At 41.1% G+C, this 21,532-nt stretch overlaps 1 protein-coding gene across 4 annotated transcripts in view; it reads right to left on the reverse strand.

Annotated features, from left to right (window-relative positions):
• Positions 1-21,532, reverse strand: part of NCOA3 (nuclear receptor coactivator 3) — a 121,292-nt gene that overhangs the window by 5,293 nt on the left and 94,467 nt on the right. For 3 of the 4 annotated variants that reach the window (XM_049699693.1, XM_012534168.3, XM_033433888.2), the window contains 15 exons: positions 20,332-20,506; positions 19,481-19,669; positions 19,208-19,309; positions 17,976-18,116; positions 17,557-17,704; positions 16,415-16,806; positions 15,363-16,234; positions 14,201-14,336; positions 13,045-13,239; positions 11,662-11,925; positions 11,437-11,563; positions 10,012-10,183; positions 3,129-3,422; positions 1,924-2,028; positions 110-341 (listed from right to left, as the gene is read on the reverse strand). In XM_049699693.1, the coding sequence (XP_049555650.1) occupies positions 110-341; positions 1,924-2,028; positions 3,129-3,422; positions 10,012-10,183; positions 11,437-11,563; positions 11,662-11,925; positions 13,045-13,239; positions 14,201-14,336; positions 15,363-16,234; positions 16,415-16,806; positions 17,557-17,704; positions 17,976-18,116; positions 19,208-19,309; positions 19,481-19,669; positions 20,332-20,506 (3,544 nt within the window). The remainder of the gene's footprint in view (positions 1-109; positions 342-1,923; positions 2,029-3,128; positions 3,423-10,011; positions 10,184-11,436; positions 11,564-11,661; positions 11,926-13,044; positions 13,240-14,200; positions 14,337-15,362; positions 16,235-16,414; positions 16,807-17,556; positions 17,705-17,975; positions 18,117-19,207; positions 19,310-19,480; positions 19,670-20,331; positions 20,507-21,532) is intronic. The other variant, XM_033433893.2, reaches the window with a different exon arrangement.

Below are 21,532 nucleotides of genomic sequence, written 5' to 3' on the forward strand. Positions count from 1 at the left end.
ATAAAAGAGAGTGAATAGCATTTGCTTTTAATATACAACAGACCTAGTGACTCTTACGTCCGTAGGAATGTTACTTTGAGGAAGACGTTATTATCCCTGACAAATTTACCATAATTTGGTGGATATGGAAACTGCTGGGGTGGAGCTTGTGGCATGGCAGGCCCTGCCAGGACTCCGTCCATGGTGGGGGATGCAGTCACGTTAGGGGGTGGACTGAAGGCCTGGGTTTGCTGCTGCTGTTGCTGCTGCTGCATCATCATCGCCACCCTCTGCTGTCGGAAGTGATGACTCAGCAGCTCTCTGCTGCGCTGGGCGACCATCTGGGCGTTAAGGAAACCCTGCTAACACCCAAGAAAGAACGCAATTACACACATGTGGCAAGAGCTAGCCAATTTCATACATACAGTGCCCCCATGACACATGAGGTATCAGAGAGAAAAAACACCCAACGCCTTTCTATATAATTACAAAAAAGGAAAGGCACAATTCTCATTATGGTAAAGGCTTTCTGGCTTGGTGTGGGTATGAGCGTTGGGGGAGAACAGGGACCTGGAAATTACTGGGGGCTAGGGGACGAAAGCAGAAAAGTCATCGGGCTTTGACATAGTTAGAAAACATTCATCAAAGTGAGAGAACATTTAGGAGTAGAACTTGAGGACAAACTTCAAAAACTATGAAATAAAACAGCAAGAAGAAAAGGGGCAGGAATGAGACTATGTTTGGGGGAGAAACAAAAAGAGAAGCCAAAAACAAAGCAAAGGGATGGGGTTATACTCAGAGAAGCAGGAATCTACCCCAGAAGCTCTTGTAGTCTCTCTAAACCTTCTGACAGAAGAGGTGAAGGGTAAGGAGGTGACGGGATCAAAGCACTGAACAAGTAAGCTGACCTGTTGATTTGCCAGCTGGGAGAGATCATCACCCAGGATAAAAAGCAAACATTTATCCTCTTTTTGGAAAGCATCCTAGCTTAGCTTATACAGGAGATCTGACTATCAAGAAAATATATAGGTATCGGTACTTCCGAGTAGGTCTAACAGCAAAAACTAGGCATTTCAGAATTGTTGTTGTTTAACAGTATTTCAAACCACAGTAGGGATTTTCGTGTAGTCATCTGCCTTGTGCACACTAAGGAAATGCCTTAATATAGTGTCCACCATGCGCTGGGGGCAGACAGAACTTTAACAGCATTCCTCCCACTAGGGGAAATCAGGTCATCTCAGAGGCTGTCACTGAGAGTGGGATTATAAATTATTTATTTTCTTCTTTATACTTTTTATAATTTCAAATTCTACGCAGTGAGCAGGTGGTTTCACAATCCAGGAACAGAAAAAAGTTTACAGATTTGTTATTTTCAATTCCTGAAAAGTAAATGGTAGCTGTTTTCACAACACAGCAACTGATCACAAAGGGAATTAATTTTTTTATTAATTTTTACTGGAGTACAGTTGCTTTACAATGTTCTGTTAAGTTTCTACTGTACAGCAAAGTGAATCAGCTATATGTATACATATATCCCCTCTTTTTTGGATTTCCTTCCCATTTAGGTCACCACAGAGCACTGAGCAAAGCTCCCTGGGCTATACAACAGGTTCTCATTAGTTATCTTTTTTATACACAGTATCAGTAGTGTATATATGTCAATCCCACTCTCCCAATTCATCCCACCCCACCCCTGGGGAACTAACTTTAAATACATGAATCAGTGGTTTTTAATAAAAGAACCTCTCTTCCTCTGATTCTTCCTAGTTACCAGTAGGAGAGACAAAGGGAAGAAAAAGTGTGATGGGACCATGGGATGGGTTCTTACACAAGAAATTTGGGATTATGTACTGTCTTTGTTTAATAAACATTTACTGAGAGTCAAGCATGGGCCAAGCCCTATGCGGGGCATTCAGCCCTGAACACGGAGAGACTTATTCTCACCTGGGAGTTGACCTGAGGCTGCATCATGGGCCTCATCACCGCAGCCCCACCAGCAGTGGGGTTTTCCATTTTCATTTCAAGTGCCTGACGGCTCTGATTCAAAAACTGGGGAGAGACAGGGTGGTTAGAATGCAAGTGGAGCACGTTAATGAGCCCAAACAGCTGTCCACACCCTTGGCACCACCCAGCGAGGTCACGAAGACACCTCTGAACCCATTAACCGGGCTAAGTCATGGCTAAGCTGAAGCAGCACACTTTCACATTTCAAAAAGGTTGGTGCTGGAAAGCCCTGGGCTGGCATGTGTGGCCTTCATGTTCAGCAACAGGAGGAAAAGTGAAAGTGCAATTATGCAGCTTAAAGAATGTCTTCAACAGGAACTCAAAGAATTTATAAAGTCAGATTTTCTCTGGGATTACTTAGGCTATTGGGGAAATAGCTTTAATTTGATCAAAGGTAACACTGGAAAAAACTACTTCTGCTACCTTTTCCTGGGTAATTTTTAGTGGAAAGAAATGGTAAAAAATGATACCATGAACGCATTAACACAGCTTTCCTGGGTACCTACGCTTTTAGGAACATTAATACACTGGAAGGGTCTCCAGCTCACTGGATTCTCAATTCACTCATCTGCTTATGTGGTTCGATCCCCCCACATTTAAGAACTCAGTGCACTCAAGATACAAAATAAAAATAAATTTTTTTTAAATAAATTTTTTAAAATGTGTTACAAAGGAAACGGAAAAAAAAATATTAAAAGAGCTCAAGTTGTATAACACATCTAGAAAGCAGAGGTTCCTTACTCAAAAGGTTCCTTACTCAGAGGTTTCTGCTCAAATCAATAAGGTTTCAACATCTGGCTATTAACATTAAGGACTCTTAATAACAGAAATTATCTACCTCTAAGACTACAAAGCCATCAAGAAACCTCTTCTCCCCCAAGAGCAATCCTCTCGGACACTGTTTATTTTTCAACCTGTACAATAGAATATTCTTATAGAAAGGTATCCAACTCTAGTACAACCACTCCCTAGCAAGGAACCTATCCATACAAGTAAAATGTTAACAGAAATGAAAACGAAAGGAATTTCTTTGGTTGACGAGGGACAGAGAGCCAGTGGCAAGAGCCCTGAAAGAACACAGTCCAAAAACAAATGAAAGAGGAGGAGGCCAAAGGGAAAGCTGCTTCGGGCGTGTGACCGGTTACCTGCTGGCCCTGCAGCCTCTGCTGAAGCTGCATTCTAAGTTGCTTGGGAGTGTTTGTCCGGGGTCTCATGATGTTGGCCCGAGGGTGCATTCCTTGGAGAGGAAAACCTCCTTGCTGGTTCATCTGATTCATCATCGAGTTAAAAGGTGGTGATTGTCCCGGAAGATTAAAGGCTCCTTGCATTGGAGGCCCCTGTGTCGGGTACGTCTGCCCATATAATGCTGCCTTCTGCTCCATCATTACTGCCGCTTCTTGACCTTGGAAAGCATCCTGTTTGGACTCCAAAGCTTGTCCCTAAACATCAAACACACAAATGAATAGTAAAGTACACGTGGGAAACCAACAGAAATACAATGCTCTAAAGAAGGTGAAAAATATGTCAATATATGTGAACGATGACGTTGCAGAATTCCAAAAGCGAAATCAAATTTATTGTCTTAAATTCCATGAGACCAGACACCAAACCATCTTTTAATAGCTGTGCCCTAGTGCTTACGGAGCAGAGGGTCTCACGCAGGGAGACACTCAAATATTTTCTGAGCCAAATATCTACGATGTATTGAGTACCTGGAGAAATACTATTTGTTCCAGACAAGATTTCTGTACCAACATTGACCTCCCATGCCAAGTGTAAAATAAATCAATGAAAATCACTGTGATCAATGAATTCTCATGTAATCTGCACAAGAATGTTTTTGAAGGTGGCAAGAGGCGAGTTTAGTAGAGACAGGTTAATCAACAACAGCCCATGTCCCCTGAGGTGTATTCCCCACATGAACAAAACCTAAAGGTGGGGCGCTTCCCTGGTGGCACGCAGTGGTTAAGAATCCGCCTGCCAATGCAGGGCACATGGGTTCAAGCCCTGGTCCAGGAAGATCCCACATGCCGCAGAGCAACTAAGCCCGTGCGCTACAACTACTGAGCCTGCGCTCTAGAGCCCATGCTCTGCAATGATAGAAGCCACCGCAATGAGAAGCCCACGTACCTCAATGAAGAGTAGCCCCCACTTACTGCCAACTAAAGAAAGCCTGTGCACAGCAACGAAGACCCAACGCAGCCAAAACTAAATAAATAAATAAATAAATAACCTAAAGGTGGTCAGTCATCCACTATTTGTACATGAGAAGGAGAAAGAAACCTATTAACTCAACAAGTATTAAGTGTGTTACATGCCAGGTATCACTTCTCTATGTGCTAACCATGCATACAAAGCAATGTCCAGCAGAAAAAGAAGTAAAAATAAACACTCTGAAGGAGGGGAGAGCCTGCCATGTTCAGACAAGAAGAGCCAGGCAGGTGCTGCATCCACCTTTAACTCCTCATCCTCGGGCACAGGATGCCAAGTGTGCAGTTGACACTTCACCAAGTCTCATCCTAAAGCACACCTCACCCCGCGGTGACCGTGACACCATTCTCTATTTTCTCCCCCATCTCGGGCCTTTCCTTGGAGGAATGTTAAGAGTTCATCCGCCCTAGGCCCTCTTCTTTCCTCTCGCTACCTTTTCTACTCGGTCTCCTCAGCCACTGGTGACAACTGCCAAGTTTCTTTCTCCAGCTCCAATGCCTCGGACTCTTAACTGTGCTCATACAGGCGCCCACTCAACACCTTTACCTGGACGTCTTGGGCATCTCAAACTTAACATGTAGAGAACAGAAGGCATGATTATCAACAGTCCCTCCCACAAAAAAAAAAAACCAGATTCTTCTCCAATCTTCCCTACATCACAATAGATGGCAACACCATTCACCCAGAGCTAAACGCCAGCAACTCCGATTCCTCAGTCTCCCTTCCCAACTGTGTGAGTGCATATGTGTGCAGACAGGGCGCAAGTCCTGTCAGCTTTTCCTCCGTGACACATCGCACGGCCTTCCCTTCTTTTCGTTCTGTTGCCATGACCCTTCCCAAGACATCTCCCTGCCATCTGTGCGTCTGCTCTGTGCCATAATACCAATTCCCTACTCCAGACAGCAATCTGAGATTTCTGTTTATAAAGTAATCAGACCATGATATACTCTTTCTTGCTAACCCTGATAAAATGACAGCAAAAAGTTAAAAGGTAGTATTTATCCAAAAAAAAAGAATATTGAAGGCAACAAGATAAAAAATTTCAACAGGCATCTGGAAGACAGAAAGTGTAGGGAGGAGTAAGCAACTCAACACAGCAGAGAAACTGAGACCCATGTGCCTGCAGAGAAAACCCACCTGAGGACTGAGTCAATGTCTCGCATGGAGCCAAAGCAGCACTCCACTGGGGACAGCAGAAGGTCAGGGAGGGCGCCCAGAGAGGGGGCTAGTTAGGAGGCTGAGTACAGACCGGGGGAGCCCTCAGCCATCAGGCTGCAATGCGACTCAACGGCAACACTGGATGCCAGAAAACTATGGAACTACTCTTTCAAAATTCTAAGAGGAAATTACTTTCAACTTAGAATTTAATACACGGCAGCCAGAGGTGCAGTGGGGTGGAATAAAGACATTTTCAAACACAGAAGGACCCAAAAATTGCAGGGACAGAGATGTTAACAGAAATTTTGTTTCAGCAAACAAAGGAGTAAATCAAGAAAGAAAATGACTTGAGATTCAAGAAACTGAGGATCCAACACAGGAGAAGAGTGACAATTATTAATTTCTAGAGCAGGCTCAAAAGGGCAGAGTTAAACAGAGGGACATGGAACTATAACAGGGAGAGAAAGAACTGAGGAATTATCTAATGTGTCTGACCACGTGAAGAAGAAGAAAAAAGTAAGAGAAACTTTTAGCAGTAAGTATGTAGAAAACAAAGCAAATAAAAAGACAAGGCAATTAACTCAAACAAACAAACCCAAAACAAAAGCCTATGTAACTACACCTGGCTCAGCAATGAGCCAAAATGATGTAAATGTGGGGTACCTATTTATTTAAAAACAAGGGACATAGTCACCTTGAGGGGAGAGACTGCATGTGCCCATGCATATGTAGAGGGTATGGGTGTGAGGGTGCGTACTAGAGGAAGGGGGTATAAATACAGATCCATAATTTCTTACCTAAAATTCCAAAAAATTTTTAATTCTTTAAAAAAGACTAACAATTTTTCATTAGTGCCAAATGTATTTAACAGCAAAACCTGGCCTGAACTTGTACGAAGCAACACATAATCTCTATAATATCCCACTTAGTGTGATTATGTATTTTGCTGTACAAGTATTAGCATGTTTGATCACAGGCTATTGCCCAAAAATTACAGTATTGCTCGAAACTCTATCAGGAGTATGTTGTAATATATGGTCCCATGCACAATTTCACCCTTCTAAGATCCAAAAATTCCTCAATTCCAAAGCATATCTGATGTCAAGGTTCTCAGATAAGGGACTACGAACGCACGTGTAGTCAACTATCATATCTGGAAATCAACAGATATAGACTGAAGTTGATAAAGAAATAGCCGCATAGTCATATTTCTTAGAAATATTACCAAAATAAAGAGGTGAGTTTCACCATCTCCCAGTGGGGCAAAGGAACTGTGGTTCTTCAGTAAGCATATTTTCCTATCATTTTATTTTTAAATTAAAAATGGATTACTTTGCTGAAAAATAAAAATTAATTACAACAAAAAAGGAAAACTGGTCTCATCCTTACCCTGCTTACAATCCTTCCATGGCTTCCCAATACACAGAAAAAGTCCAAACTCTTAAGACGGCTTTGTAGAACCTAGCCTCCATGTACCTCCCCCAACGTCATCTCACACGGCTCCCTCTCTGTTCTCACCAACCTCAGCCACTTCCTAGAACCCGCAAGCTCTTTCCTGCCTAAGCAACTTTGAGTTAGCTGTACCTCTTCTGGATTGTTCTTTCCCTAGGCTGTTTGCCTAGCTAGCTCTTTCTCATCCTTCAGGTGTCAGCTTACATGTCATCTCTCCAGAAAAACCTTTCCTGACTATTCAAGTCAGTCCCCACTTATTCTTTATCTCATAATCCTGGTTTTGAAAACACAAACATTTTTAAACTGAAGAACAAAACTATAAATAAGCCCCCACTAAAAAGAAACTGGATGGACTTCCCTGGTGGCACAGTAGTTAAGAATGAACCTGCCAATGCAGGGGACATGGGCTCAAGCCCTGGTCCAGGAAGATCCCACATGCCGTGGAGCAACTAAGCCCATGCGCCACAACTACTGAGCCTGCGCTCTAGAGCCCGCGAGCCACAACTACAGAGCCCGCGTGCCACAACTACTGAAGCCCTTACGCCTAGAGCCCGTGCTCCGCAACAAGACAAACCACCTCAATGAGAGGCCCGCACACCGCAATGAAGAGTAGCCCCCGCTCGCCGCAACTAGAGAAAGCCTGCATGCAGCAATGAGGACCCAACGCACCCAAAAATAAATAAATTTATAAAAAAAAAAGAAACTGGGCAAACTATTTACAATATAGACAGGTTAACAGTCATCCCACAAACATGCTTTTTTAGAGAAATTTTTTTTTTTTTTTTTTTTTGGTACGCGGGCCTCTCACTGTTGTGGCCTCTCCCGTTGCGGAGCACAGGCTCCGGATGCACAAGCTCAGCGGCCATGGCTCACAGGCACAGCCGCTCCGCGGCATGTGGGATCTTCCCGGGCCGGGGCACGAACCCGTGTCCCCTGCATTGGCAGGTGGAATCTCAACCACTGCGCCACCAGGGAAGCCCTAGAGAAAATTTTTGACATCCCACCCTATCCTAAGAAAAGGTCCCTGTATTTAAAGGTCTCACAGCATCATATGCCTTTCCTCGTAACCTCTCCTTCACCATGTCTACTTCTGTGTGGTTCCTTGCCTGAGTTCTGGGAGCAGGAAATAGGTTGTTCACTATTGCTCCTCAGTCTCTAAGGAAAGACTGATTGGCATATACAAGACAAATATTTGTTAAATGAAGTAATCAACAATCAGTAACTAAAGCATCGGTACAGATCAACAAAATAAAAACCCCATCAGAACTATTAAACTATTAAACACATCTTAATGGCCAAAAAATATAAAGTATGGTCAATCTTGCTAATGAAAGAAATACAAATTAAAACAAGAATCTTTGTTGCCCATCAGACTGGCAAGGATTTGAAAGAATAATCATGCTCAATATTTGTCCCGTCACTTGCTCTTTCACACTCTGGGTTCTTTCATCTTCGTGGGCCGTGGCAGCAGTGCTAGTGAGGGTGATGGACTGGAGTCATCACACCCTGCTGTGGAAAAGCAGCTATACGACCATCTAGGAAAACTGCCTGAGAGTATGTATATAAACCTCTAAAATAAGCCCTCTAACCCAATCATCCTTTCTCTTGGATTGTAGCTAGGAAAACAGAAAAAGTGAACAAGATGTAAGTAATTCATAGAATTATAACAGAAAGTATTTAGGAACAATTAAATTTTCATCAGTAGATAACTGGTTAAATAGTGTTCAATAAGACGGATACTATTTGGCCATTAAAATTAAAGATGTACACATTAAACAAAAAAGATGACTGACGATGACTTTCATAAAGTAAAACAGGCCACAAAAGTATTTTAAAAGTCTGCTTCCTTTTTTTTTTTAAATATACACACACAAGTTACTTATGATTCTTCGTGCCAAGATTATGGAGGATTTTCAACTTTTTAAAAAAATACGTACTTTTGTGATTGTCAGATTTTTATATAAGGACCGTTAACTATTTTACATGAAGACAAAGAAAACTATTTCCAGCTTAAATAAAATTCTAGGGGATTTTCCTGGTGGTCCAGCAATAGAGAATCCAGCTTCCAATGTAGGGGACGCTGGTTCAATCCCTGGTCGGTGAACTAAGATCCCACATGCCGCGAGGCAACTAAGCCCACGTGCTGCAACTACTGCGCTCATGCACCTCAATGAGAGAGCCGTGTGCCACAAACTACAGATCCCACGCACCCTGGAGCCCACGCGCCACAACTAGAGAGAAAATCCGCACGCCACAACTAGAGAGAAGCCCACGCGCCACAACGAAGAGCCTGCACCGCCATGTCTCAACGAAGATCCCGAGTGCCGCAACTAAGACCCGACGCAGACCAAAAACAAAAAAAAATTCTAGTGGCAGTTAAAGCTTCTCGGTCTTCATGTAACCCTCACTTCCTCCCCCAGCCAGGTCAGACACGGCTCCTCGGTCAGGGTCACAGGTGGCTGGTACCCCCAGGTGTACATCATCACTGCCCCGTGTTTCTCAACCACCCTTTAAAAAGTTCTGTGCAGTGTTTGCCACACTGAAATGTAATTCTTTTTATACACATTTGTCTCCCCAACAAAGCCTGAGAACCCTGAGGATCTTTCCCATTTATCATTAAACACACAGACTTACACAAGTGCCCCCAAACACACATCCTATAATGAAAAGATCCACTACAAAATGTATGTTTCAAAAAAAAAAAAATACAGATTTGTAAATGGCATATTTTCATAAGGCTGAATAGGTAACTAGGAATAGCAGATGATGTTGTTGGGATATTCACAGATTTACCAGTGTAAACAGGTTTTGTTTAACACAAAAAAAGCTTGCCTCCTCAGAGTATACACTGGTTGTCCAGATAGTAGAAAGAGGTAATTATAAAAATGAGGATTCAACTAACATAAGCAAAAAGCAGCATTTTAAAAACTGTATAGTAGTTTTAGTGGATCATTTCTATGGTTGCCTAAAATCTGACATCTTTATAAAACAGTAAGTTGCTGGAAGTTCTATCACAATTATAAAGTATATTTTCTAAATTTAATGCTGGTATCCATGAATGTAGTGCTGTACATAAAGAAGAGAAAAGATACACATATAGGCACTGTTGTACATGGCTTCATGGATATATGCGAGCACGCATGCACGCAGACACACACACACACACATACACACACACATTTCTACGTCCACAGTACTGCTACCTACTTGATTTACAAGTTCAGGAATGCCGAGAGCTCTGTCAATTTCTTCCAGGCCTGTGGCATCTGTGTTGCTCAAGAGTGTGTGCAGCTGGTCCAACAATGCTCTTTCATCACTCTGGCCTTCAAGGTTAGAAGGTGGCCCAAGGAGATCATCCAGGGAATTCCTAAGAAGTGGCCTAAAAAGAGACTTAGATTCAATTTCAATGGTGCTTTTCCTCTTAAAAAAAAAAAAGATCAAAGTAACTCCGCACAGTATTTTTAATATGCAATAACTCAAATAATACAAGTGTAAATAATAAACTAACAGAGTAGCAGAAAAGAACAAACGGCATCAATTTAAATTTAAGACCCACAATTTTAAACCTCACCAGGTCATCTTCGACCACCATATCTAGATTACAACTCCCAACTCCACCACCAAAATGTAATTGCTAGATCCCTTGACATTTAGAGGATAGCAGAGATTTGGGAAAGGAGATTGGAGGGATGAAGAGGGTGGTGTTTTCAAGACCCTACAAGAACAGAAGTGGTAGTAGTTAGAATATTGCAGGCTGGAGAAATCAACAAAAGAATGGGAAAAAAGGTAGAAATGCTGAACTGAGCCCAGGGTTCTACCAAAATAACTTTGTTTCATACGCGGCCCACAGAGCTCATGTATCGACAAGTATAATACAAACCCCACAGCAATGCCAGAGTTCTCCAACACATTACAGGGGCATGGAGCTAGACATTTATCCAGTCTCAGAAAAATTCTGTGATGAAACTATTTGTTCTCTACTGGGTAGAGAAGCACTCAAGTTAATAAGCTCATGTAGTTACATTTCTGTCTACTCAACAGATCAATTCATTTTTCTTTGCTTAATTTATTGTAGAACTCAAGTCAGAGCTGACAGTGACAGGTAGCCTCTTTCATGCCAATGAGTTAGTGACCAAACTTAAAAAATGAAATAGACATAACCCACAATCTTTCTTTCACAAAAATAGAAGCGTGCTATATTTCACTTTCACCTTCATCCCTGAAACGTTTTAAATAATTTTAGAAAAGAATTATCGAATCCTAAAAAATGAACTTTCCAGAAAACTGAGGCTCACCCTCTGCGGACCATTTATCTTGTCAAACTAGTGCTAATTTATCCCTCTCCTCATGGAGGAGGATTGTTACATTATGAGAGACGACCATGGCACATGGAGGCTCCCAGGTGTGACCACTCAACAGTCCCGATCGCTGAGAGATACAGTCCTGTCTCCTCCCTCTCCCATGAACGCATGCTGTCTCAGACTCAGCCTCGCTTTTACACACAGATGGCAATGAGTACCTCAATTACAGAGAGTTTCTCTCATTCTCTTTCAGGTTTGTTCCTGTGCTCTCACCCTTTTCTAGATAATCCAATGCTTACATTTTCCACAGGGTCACATAATAGAGCCCCACCTATTTTGAGTCCCATGAGGGCCTTGTTCCATGGACAACATGCCATCTGGCCAGGAACCAGGTTGGTTCGATGGTGCTGCTTGGCCATAAGGACTGACCCCCATCCCCATGGGAATCTCACCGGGCCCTGGGGGAACAAAAAGAAAGGATAAATTTTCAAATAAGCCAAAGGCAAAAGTTAGCCTAAAACATCTAATTTTCTTTTCTTATGAAAGGAATGCTTACGCATCTGAAGCATCTGCTGCTGTTGCTGCTGCTGATGATGCTGCTGCAGCATTGGTCTCACACCTGGGATGCTACTGGACCGAAGAGGCATGGCGGGCATTGAGCCACCCATGGCAGGCCTGGGTAAAGAGGCATTATAATCCGTTCCTGGTCTCCCCATGGAGCTTGAATTCATAGGTTCCATTCGGCTGGCCTTTGAGTTTGGTAAGCCCCAGTCTCCTGAGGAAGGAGTCTGATTCACAGTCACATTTCTGTTTGGTCCACCTAAAACAGAAATTAGGTATTTTCCATGTTACAATGAAATTCTTCTTATATACAGGTGCAGTCATTAGACACATGAGCCTTTGTCATTCTAAAAAGAGGGCGGGCCAACTGTTAAGACATTTCTGATAGGCCACCACAGGCATACCTTCACTGTATTGCGCTTCAGAGACACTGCGTTTTTTACAAATTGAAGGTTTGTGGCAACCCTATGTTGTCGGATGATGGTTAGCATATTTTAGCAATAAAGTGTTTTTAAATTAAGGTACGTACATTTGTTTTTAGACATAATGCTATTGCACACAATACAGTATAGTGTAAACCTACCTTTTATATGCACTGGGAAACCAAAAAATTAACGTGACTCGCTTTATTGTGATATTTACTTTATTGCGGTGGTCTGAAACAGAACCTGCAATACTGCTGAGGTATGCCTGTATTGCTATATATTCATTACAGATTAGAAAATGTCTTGCAAGACTTCCCTGGGGCACAGGTTCAATCCCTGTGAGAGAACTAAGACCCCTCATGCCCCACAGCGTGGCCAAAGAAGAAAATGTCTTGGACCGAAAGTCTCCTTGAGAGTTTAAATCACCAAGACACAGAATAAATGAAGAATACTCATGAAAGAAACATGCTATTGTTATTCAAAATCCTGTTAATTAATTCCAATTAAGTATTTTAAATTTGCTTTTCCCAAGAGAAATTTTTAATCATTAATATTCATTAGAAGTAACATATCAGGGACTTCCCTGGTGGCGCAGTGGTTGGGAATCCTCCTGCCAATGCAGGGGACACGGGTTCAAGCCCTGGTCCGGGAAGATCCCACATGCCACGGAGCAACTAAGCCCATGTGCCACAACTACTGAGCCTGCCCTCTAGAGCCCGGGAGCCACAACTACTGAGTCCACGTGCCACAACTACTGAAGCCCACGCACCTAGAGCCCGTGCTCCGCAATAAGAGAAGCCACAGCAATAAGAAGCCCGCGCACCGCAAAGAAGAGTAGCCCCCGCTCGCTGCAACTAGAGAAAGCCCACGCACAGCAATGAAGACCCAAGGCAGCCAAAAATAAATAAATAAAATTTAAAATAAAATTAAAAGAAAAAAAAGAAATAACACACCCATGTTTGAGCCATAATTTTCCTGACTATCCATCATTCTTGGATTGCCACCCAACATGGGTTGCTTTGGTAACATGGGGAAAGCACCAATATTCTTTACTGGAGGGCTTGAGCCAACGGAAACAGGGCTGTCTAGAGACACTGCTCGGTTATATGGAGGACGAACAGACTGCACAGACTGTGGACTCCTCAAACCTGTTAAAAAACATAAAAGCACAATACATAAATATCCTCTGATGATTCAGTACATAAATAATCAAGTACAAGACATAAATACCACCCACCTAAGAATGTCTTTCTTACCAAAATAAACAGTCTTCCTTTACAAAATAAATAAGCCCCCCAAAAAAAGAAAGAAAAAGAAAAAAGAAGCCTTGTATTCCAAATAAAGTAAAAAACAAGAGTCTCGGTCTTGGCTGAAGTATTAGCACTGTTCTCTAGCCTGATATGGTCATTCATATTCTGCTTCACTTAATAGTAAAAATTTTACCAATGTTTCAAACTCCTGGAAGTTCTTTAACATGCATATTTAAAGTTTAAAATTTTACAACTAAATGTAACCAGATAAGTTGCCTTCTAATCAAGTAAGGAGTAAAACAAAATTTCCTAACCTTTTTCTTTTTGTTTTTTCTAACCTATTTCATCTAACTTTCCATTTCAGTTTCGGAAATAGTGCCACTAAAAATGAATAACCACCTTTCCAGATAATTGTGGATTATTCTTTTTCAATTGATACATATAATATATCCTTGTTAAACTGATGAATCAAGAAACACTCAGCTATAGGACAGAGGTTGGGTAAGAACCAGCAAACACCAAAGTAAGTTAGTGTCAAAGGACAGGTTTTGATTTGCTTTTTAATCCAATTCTCTGTGCCTAAGACAAGTAAAGGTACTAGTAGGTACAGAGTACCTACTACTCACCTGCAGCAACCAGAGAAGAACATTTTCCTATAAGCCCTGTGATTACTGGCATCATATTAGTTAGAAATGGGAAACTATCCAAAAAGCTTTTAAAATCACCTACATTATAAATTAGTAAAAGAAACTAAGGTGGAGTACACATTTTAAAGTTGGATCCTAGTTTTAATTAAGAGTACATACAGGTGTGCAGAAAAGTTCAAAGGCAGCAAGAATAAAATCTAGTTCTTTCTTACCCAGAGAATTAGTTCCTTGAAACATTTGTTGCTTCGTTACCAGATTATTACCATTTGTGGATATGGAATTACTGTAGAAGTCAGAATTAGTCAGATCACCAAGAATAGCATCTAGATTATCCAAGTCTCCAGATCCCTGAAAATAATTTTTTTAATTAACCTGTGTACATTACTAGACACATAGGTATAAAACATACTCATCAGAGGAAAAGAGATGAAATGGGAACAAGTAAAACACAATAGTTACCTGAAATGGTAACACCCAACTTAGAGGCTAGCTAGCTGATTATGACCCCTATCCCTACACTACTTCCTTGAAAGTAAAAACATAAAACAGTAAAAACAGTTGAAAATTCTGGGATAAATCCGTGGGTTTGGAGGTGCTTTCAAAGGGGCATTTTTTAATTTACCCTGTATGTTTAATTCTCAAACTGCAGGATATTTTCCAGCAAACATTAGTCAGAATCATGAGCTGACAGAGACGTCTGCCTCTACACATACTTCCGAAAACATGTATGATTAGTAATAAAAATTTTTTTTAATTTTTTAAATAATAATAATAAAAAAATAAGCTGATGTTCAACAAGATATTCATAGCTATGCTTTAAAAAGGGCTTTTGGTCAATACATTTGGGAAACACTAAACAAAGTTTAAACAAAGTTAAACACACATCCTAACAATAGGACTTCTCCAAGACTTTATTTTCTCAGGTGCATATTAACGTCTTCCAGAATAGTGTTCCTCAAGAGGAGTCTGGGAAATGCTTGTATAGAATGTGATCATGTATATGAAACTTGATCTTAGGTAAAAATCAAAATTCTGTTGCCTAATACAAAAGGTTTTTCCCATTTCTACCATACACTTAATGACCCAATGTGCTCATTCCAATAATAAACACTTCCATGAAAGATTTCAAATTGCCTACGAATGAGGTACAGTCACATTTGAAAGCATACATATCTGATTATTTCTACACTGCATCATAATACACTTTACTGATGCTCAGAAGAGCTACCGAAAAAGTGACAGCTCCAGATTAACTTCCATTAAATAAACCTAAAACAGAAGGTAAGAATTTGTGCATAACACATTGTCTTTCTAACACAGAAATGCAATGCTGAAATACAATGCCTAAGCTAGAATATACAGAAGACAAGTTACCTCTTCATTTGTTTCTGTCTTAATTTTGGCGTCCTTCCCTTGACTTGAGCTCGGGATGGTGGAGCTGCTGCACTGGCTCACTTTACTGTCTACGCCGCCTTCCACTTTGGGCTGTAGTTCTTTGGAGAGCGTGTCACTAGGATCATCCCTGTCCAGCAGGTACCTAAGCAGAGCATTATTTTCCTTTCTCTTAGGGCTTAGTTGCTCCTGCTTGACGTTTCCTTCTACACAAGACGTTGTACTGCTAGTGTCTTTCCCAGTGGCTTCGGCGGTAATCTTGGCTACCTCAGCCGGTGAATTCCCATTCTGCAGCAACTTGTGCAGAATCCGGTGCTTCTCTTGCAGCAGTGACCCGTGCATATTGGATGTGGAGGACACTCCTCCAGACGTCGAAGAGGAGACCCCAGAGGGGCTGGTGACACTAATGGAAGAGTCTTTACAACTTGAATCCAGGGGCGAGTTGGTCAAGGAGGAATGACCCCGGTCCTCAGAAGAACAGGTAAGTAACTGCAGTAATTTTTTGTGACCTTTGCTTTCCAGAGGACCCCGCTGATTCTCTGGCCCTTCCGCACTGCTCTCCTTACTTTCTTTGTCATTGAGGTGATCTCTGCTATTTGACTGACACATTGAACTCTCCACTGGATTCTGGTCGCAATACAAGCCTAGGGGACTCTTGGAATCTTGACTGTTCACTTTACTTGGTTGACTTACATTCATATTGGGAGAGTTATCCAATTTGGGACCTGGTGAAGACAGAGTAGATAAAAGAGAAGTCCCTACTCCCTCACTGATAGCTTGAAGGGCACTGAGAGAGCTGCTAGAAAAGCTGTGACTCCCAGTATTGCCAGAAGATCCCATGGGAGAGTGCACACCTGGATTTGGAGAGAAGTCAGGAAAAGAATTAGACTATCAGATGCTATAACAAAACACTACTTAACACTTCAAAGTTTCTGTTTTAAAATGAATTAACTTTACAAGAATTACAATGGTATGGATAGAAAAGAATTACTGAAAAATAAAAAAATAAAGAAAAGGAAATGTAACACAAATACCTGCAACAGGAGAAAACTGATGTGAGGCCATCTTTGGACTCCCACGATTACGCGGAGAAATCATAATATTCTGCTGGCTGGAGCCAAGACCAGGACTCCCATGTGGAGGGCTACTCATGTTGAGACCATAGTTGTTGTTCTGGTAGGAAGATGGTGACTGCATGCCTGGCCCAGGGTTCACTGAAGCTATGCTACCGGAAGGCCCATACCTGGCTCCACTCATCTGCCCCGTGGCACCAGGCTCAGCCACACCGTAGGTCCTGCTGCTCAGCATCTGCAAGCCGGGGTTTGGCGACATGTTCATGCTGCCTACTGAACTGTTGCATCCAGCTGCTAGAGGTCTAATGCCTTGTCCAACAGGATTCGGGTTTGGTCTATACCCATTCTGTTCCCTGCAAAGAAACAGAACAATGTTTTACTAAAAAATTACAGGCATGCGTTAAAAGCCTGCATCAGATTTTTTTTTTTTTTTTTTTAAGGATGAAGTAAGTGCCCCAGAAACTTAACTTCTTAGGCGCCATTCCAATGCCTAGTGACAATAACAATCTAGACACTGATCAGTTATTAATCTAATAACATACTTTTAATAAGCCACAGAATCTAAATGAGTGACACCATCAGAGCGCCACGAGGGGCCCCAAGCTATGTTAGCTGGAATCGCAGTGGGGCTTTACAAGAGTTCTCATATACCAAAGGGTTAACCTGGAGGCGCCTGCAAATTACTCAAGATAATTAATGGGTGAATATCCTGCTCCTTCCTGTGTTGCTCATTTACCATTAGCAACAGCAATAGTAACTATTTCTTCTTGAAGTCTACCTTCAAATTTTAAATTCAATCCATAAAAGCAATGTAATATATCATTAGAAATGAAAAGTAACAGAGGTAGTCAGATTTTATGTATTCTTTTATCCACTAGGCTTCCCATCCTCCAGCTTTCCCAGGAATTAATTAATGAACAAATCCTCATTTACACATAAAAATATAACCTTAAAGAAAACATACTTTAGGAATCTAAGTGCACTTCAGCAAACCCAACCACTGCCTGCTTTTCTTAATTTTTCTTCTCCCTTTTTACACTAACAATAAAGCATCTCGAGAACACTGCTGCATTTAATGAGAATACAAAGTAATCTATCATTACCTCTGAAGAAAGTGGGTTGAGACAAAGCCGTGACGATCATTTGTCACAGGATTTCGGAAGAGTTTGCTTTTTGTCTGTGCAGTCACTACAGTGCCATCAGCCAATGAGAATCGATACACTGGGGTTTCTGCATGGCCATGGATATAAGCTTTTGGAGAAAATATCCCATTACTAGTAACTACAACTGGCAGAACAAATGCATACAGGAGAAAACAGAAAGGAAATATACAAATCCAACATTTTCAAAATCCAGTGAAAGACTGGACCCCACCAAAATTAGGCTAACATAAGAATGCTCAAGAATCATCTTCCTACCCCACACAGACAAAAACAACTATGGTCACGTATATACTTATTGCTCTATAGCACATCAAACACAATGACAAACAAGATCCAGAATTAACCTCCAAATTCTTTACCTTCTTGATAGTGACGTTTCTGGGACCATGACTGCCCATCATTAAGACTAAAAAATCTCTGGATACACCTTCGGATTATATCTTCAAAACCAGGCCTCATGGAAGACCTCAGTGAATTTGTATCTATGTTGACAACTTTTCCTATTAAACAGAAAATTGCCACTGTGTTTAATTTCATCATTGTTCATTATCAACTGCACTGACTTTAATTCTTTACTCTCATGGGCAAAAAAGGGCAGACCAAAACTGAAATTCATTTTGATGTCAAGAATTACTCCCAGTAATTCCCATTAAATTACCCATCTTTTTGAAGTGCACTTCTTTATGAAAAATGGATTTGAAGTTACAGAAAAGAAATACTGGCTTCTGATTTGAAATGTTATTTGGAGAGAAAGCCAGGTGCGTCTACTTTTTTTTTTTTTTTTGCGGTAAACGGGCCTCTCACTGCTGTGGTCTCTCCCGTTGAGGAGCACAGGCTCAGCGGCCATGGCTCACGGGCCCAGCCGCTCCGCGTCATGTGGGATCTTCCCGGATCGGGGCACGAACCCGTGTCCCCTGCATCGGCAGGCGGACTCTCAACCACTGCGCCACCAGGGAAGCCCGCATCTACATTTTTTTGTGTGTTTATCTGAGGGATTTTAAGTGTCAAACACACCCAACTTAAATGCCCAAGGTTTCGTTGAATCTCTCCTAGGGTTGTATAAGAAACATAAGGGACTTCCCTGGTGGCGCAGTGGTTAAGAATCCACCTGCCAATGCGGGGGACACGGGTTCGAGTCCTGGTCCAGGAAGATCCCATAAGCCGCAGAGCAACTAAGCCCATGCGCCACAACTAGTGAGCCTGAGCTCTAAAGCCAGCAAGCCACAACTACTGAGCCCATGTGCCACAACTACTGAAGCCTACATGCCTAGAGCCCATGCTCCACAACAAGAGAAACCACCGCAATGAGAAGCCCATGCACCACAAGGAAGAGTAGCCCCCGCTCGCCACAACTAGAGAAAGCCCCTGCACAGCAATGAAGACCCAATGCAGCCAAAAATAAATAAAATAAAAAATTAAATTAAATTAAATTTAAAAAAATAATAATAATATTATAAGAAACATAGGAAATAATCCATGCAAAGTATTTGTTACAGTGTAGGCACTTAAATGATAGTGCAGGCTGTAGAAAAGTTAACTCTTATAAAGATTTTCAAAATGAACAAAACATACACACACGCACAGTTTTTACCTGAAAGATCATGTCTAGTAATAAAGCTCTCAGGATTTGATGGAAATGCTCTTTCTCCTGTGGCAATGCGGCGTGCCACACAGATCATACAGGATTGCAAATCTGCAATAGAAAATTTAACCAGGTAAGGATTATACTTAACCTTTGGATGTGTCTATTCAATAGGCCAGTAAGAACATGGAATTCAGTAGGAAGAATTACAATGGAAATTACAAAACTACAAGTTTGGCTGCTATTGTTTGATAATCACCACAAGCATGTGATGACTCTCACCTTCTCCTTCCTCCATCATAGCACGTGGCTGGGACAGGGCAAAGCACTGCATCGTTTCATATTTCTGGCGCATTTCAGGACTAGTGTTTATGTCTTCCAGAACGTCGTGTGGTATTTTCATCAACATACGGCAATTAAATGTATGGCTTTTTTGTCGCTGGGTCTCATTTGTCCAGGTAACTCCATTAACTTTAGAAAACAAATTGAAAGGAGATTTTTAAAAGCTGGCAATTCAGTCCATGACTATCATCAAAAATTTAAGCTACAAATCAACTATACTCCAATTAAAAAAAAAAAAAGAAGAATTTAAGCTATACATATTTCCTCATTATACATCTTCCATAGTAACCTACAATAACATTTCAAAGTGGCAATATATAAAACACTGGAATAATTTCAATTTCAAATTCAACAGGTATCTCACTTCTATTTTGTAACTCACTGTATATCTTAGACCCATGAAATGTATACCAAACTCGAAATTCGTATTTGAAATTTTGCTATCCACCACTTGCCCTGTTCTACATAAATCATCACTTAGCTTTCTAAAAGGTATATTCAATTTTCTAAGAAATGATCAAGAAAAAGAAATTTTTTTAACTTACTTAGAAAATACAGGGACTTCCCTGGTGGTCCGGGGCTAAGACTCTGTGCTCCCAATGCAGGGGGCCCAGGTTCGATCCCTGGTCAGTGAACTAGATCCCACATGCCACAACTAAAGATCCCCCATGCCACAACGAAGATCCCGCATGTGGCAACAAAGATCCCGCGTGCCACGACTAAGATCCAGCACAGCCAAATAAATAAATAAATATTTTTTAAAAAAAGGAAGATACACATTAAAAGCCTACCTGTAGATTTTGGTAAGTTTTTAAGAAAATCCTTTCTGTCTTCTTCATGCAAAATATTGTAGACACTTGTGTTAACCAGATCCTCTTGCTTATATTGCAGGTACTGGGTGACATTTTCTGACACAAACACAATGTTTCCTTCACGATTCACCACAAACAGGAAGCCATCCAATGCCTGAAGTGGGATATGTTAATATCGGCTATTATGGACTGAACTGTATCCCTTCCCCCACCAAAATTCATATGTTGAAGCCTTAAACCTCAATGTGACTGTATTTGGAGATAGGGCCTTTCAGGAGGTAATTAAGGTTAAATGAGGTCCATAAGGGTAGCTCTAATCCAATAGGACTGGTGTTCTTATGAGAAGAGAGACAGACACCAGAAATGCACACACACAGAGAAAAGGTCACGTGAAGACACAAGGAGAAGGCAGCCATCTACAAGCCAAGGAGAGAGGTAGGTCTCAGGAGAAACCAAGCCTGCCAACACCTTGATCTTGGACTTCCAGCCTCCAGAACTATAAGAAATAAATTTCTGTTGTTTACGCCACACAGTCTGTGGTATTTTGTTATGGCAGCCTTAGCAGACTAAGACACCAGCCATAGTACTAAATAGAATTTGAAAAAAACTGTTGATTTAACAACTATGAGCCATCATTTCTATTAACATTAGCACCATCAATACAGGGCTGTATGAAAAAGACAATGTGAAAAGATGACAGTAAAGACAAAATCTGAATTATAACATCTAATCTAATTTTTGAAGAATTACTTCTTCAAAGGAGTTTTTAAAAATATGAAAAATCATCCTTAGTGCTTCCCATTTTTCCATTTGTTACCAAGTCAAGCTACAGGAACTATACCACTCTTTAGTGAGAATTTACAAAGAGGAACTGAACTGATCAACTAAAAAGTAGCTGGAACAAACTAATTGGAACCAAAACAGTTGATAAGTGAACCTGAATAAAGGGCTTCAGGTCATGACTTAAAAAGAAACATTCTGTAAGTGCTATAGCTTCACTCAATCTATTTAAGGCAACTACTTACAAAAAAACACATATTTTAAGTCTTAAAACTTCCTCAAAAATATAAAACTGTAGTGTGCCATACTATCAATTATGCAAAAATACACAAAAAGGTCTGAGCTAAAATATGCCCAAATGAATTTTTATTGCGGGGAGGCAGGGCACCACAGGACCTCA

The sequence above is a fragment of the Orcinus orca genome, chromosome 16, assembly GCF_937001465.1.
Source record: "Orcinus orca chromosome 16, mOrcOrc1.1, whole genome shotgun sequence".
Lineage (NCBI taxonomy): Eukaryota > Metazoa > Chordata > Mammalia > Artiodactyla > Delphinidae > Orcinus > Orcinus orca.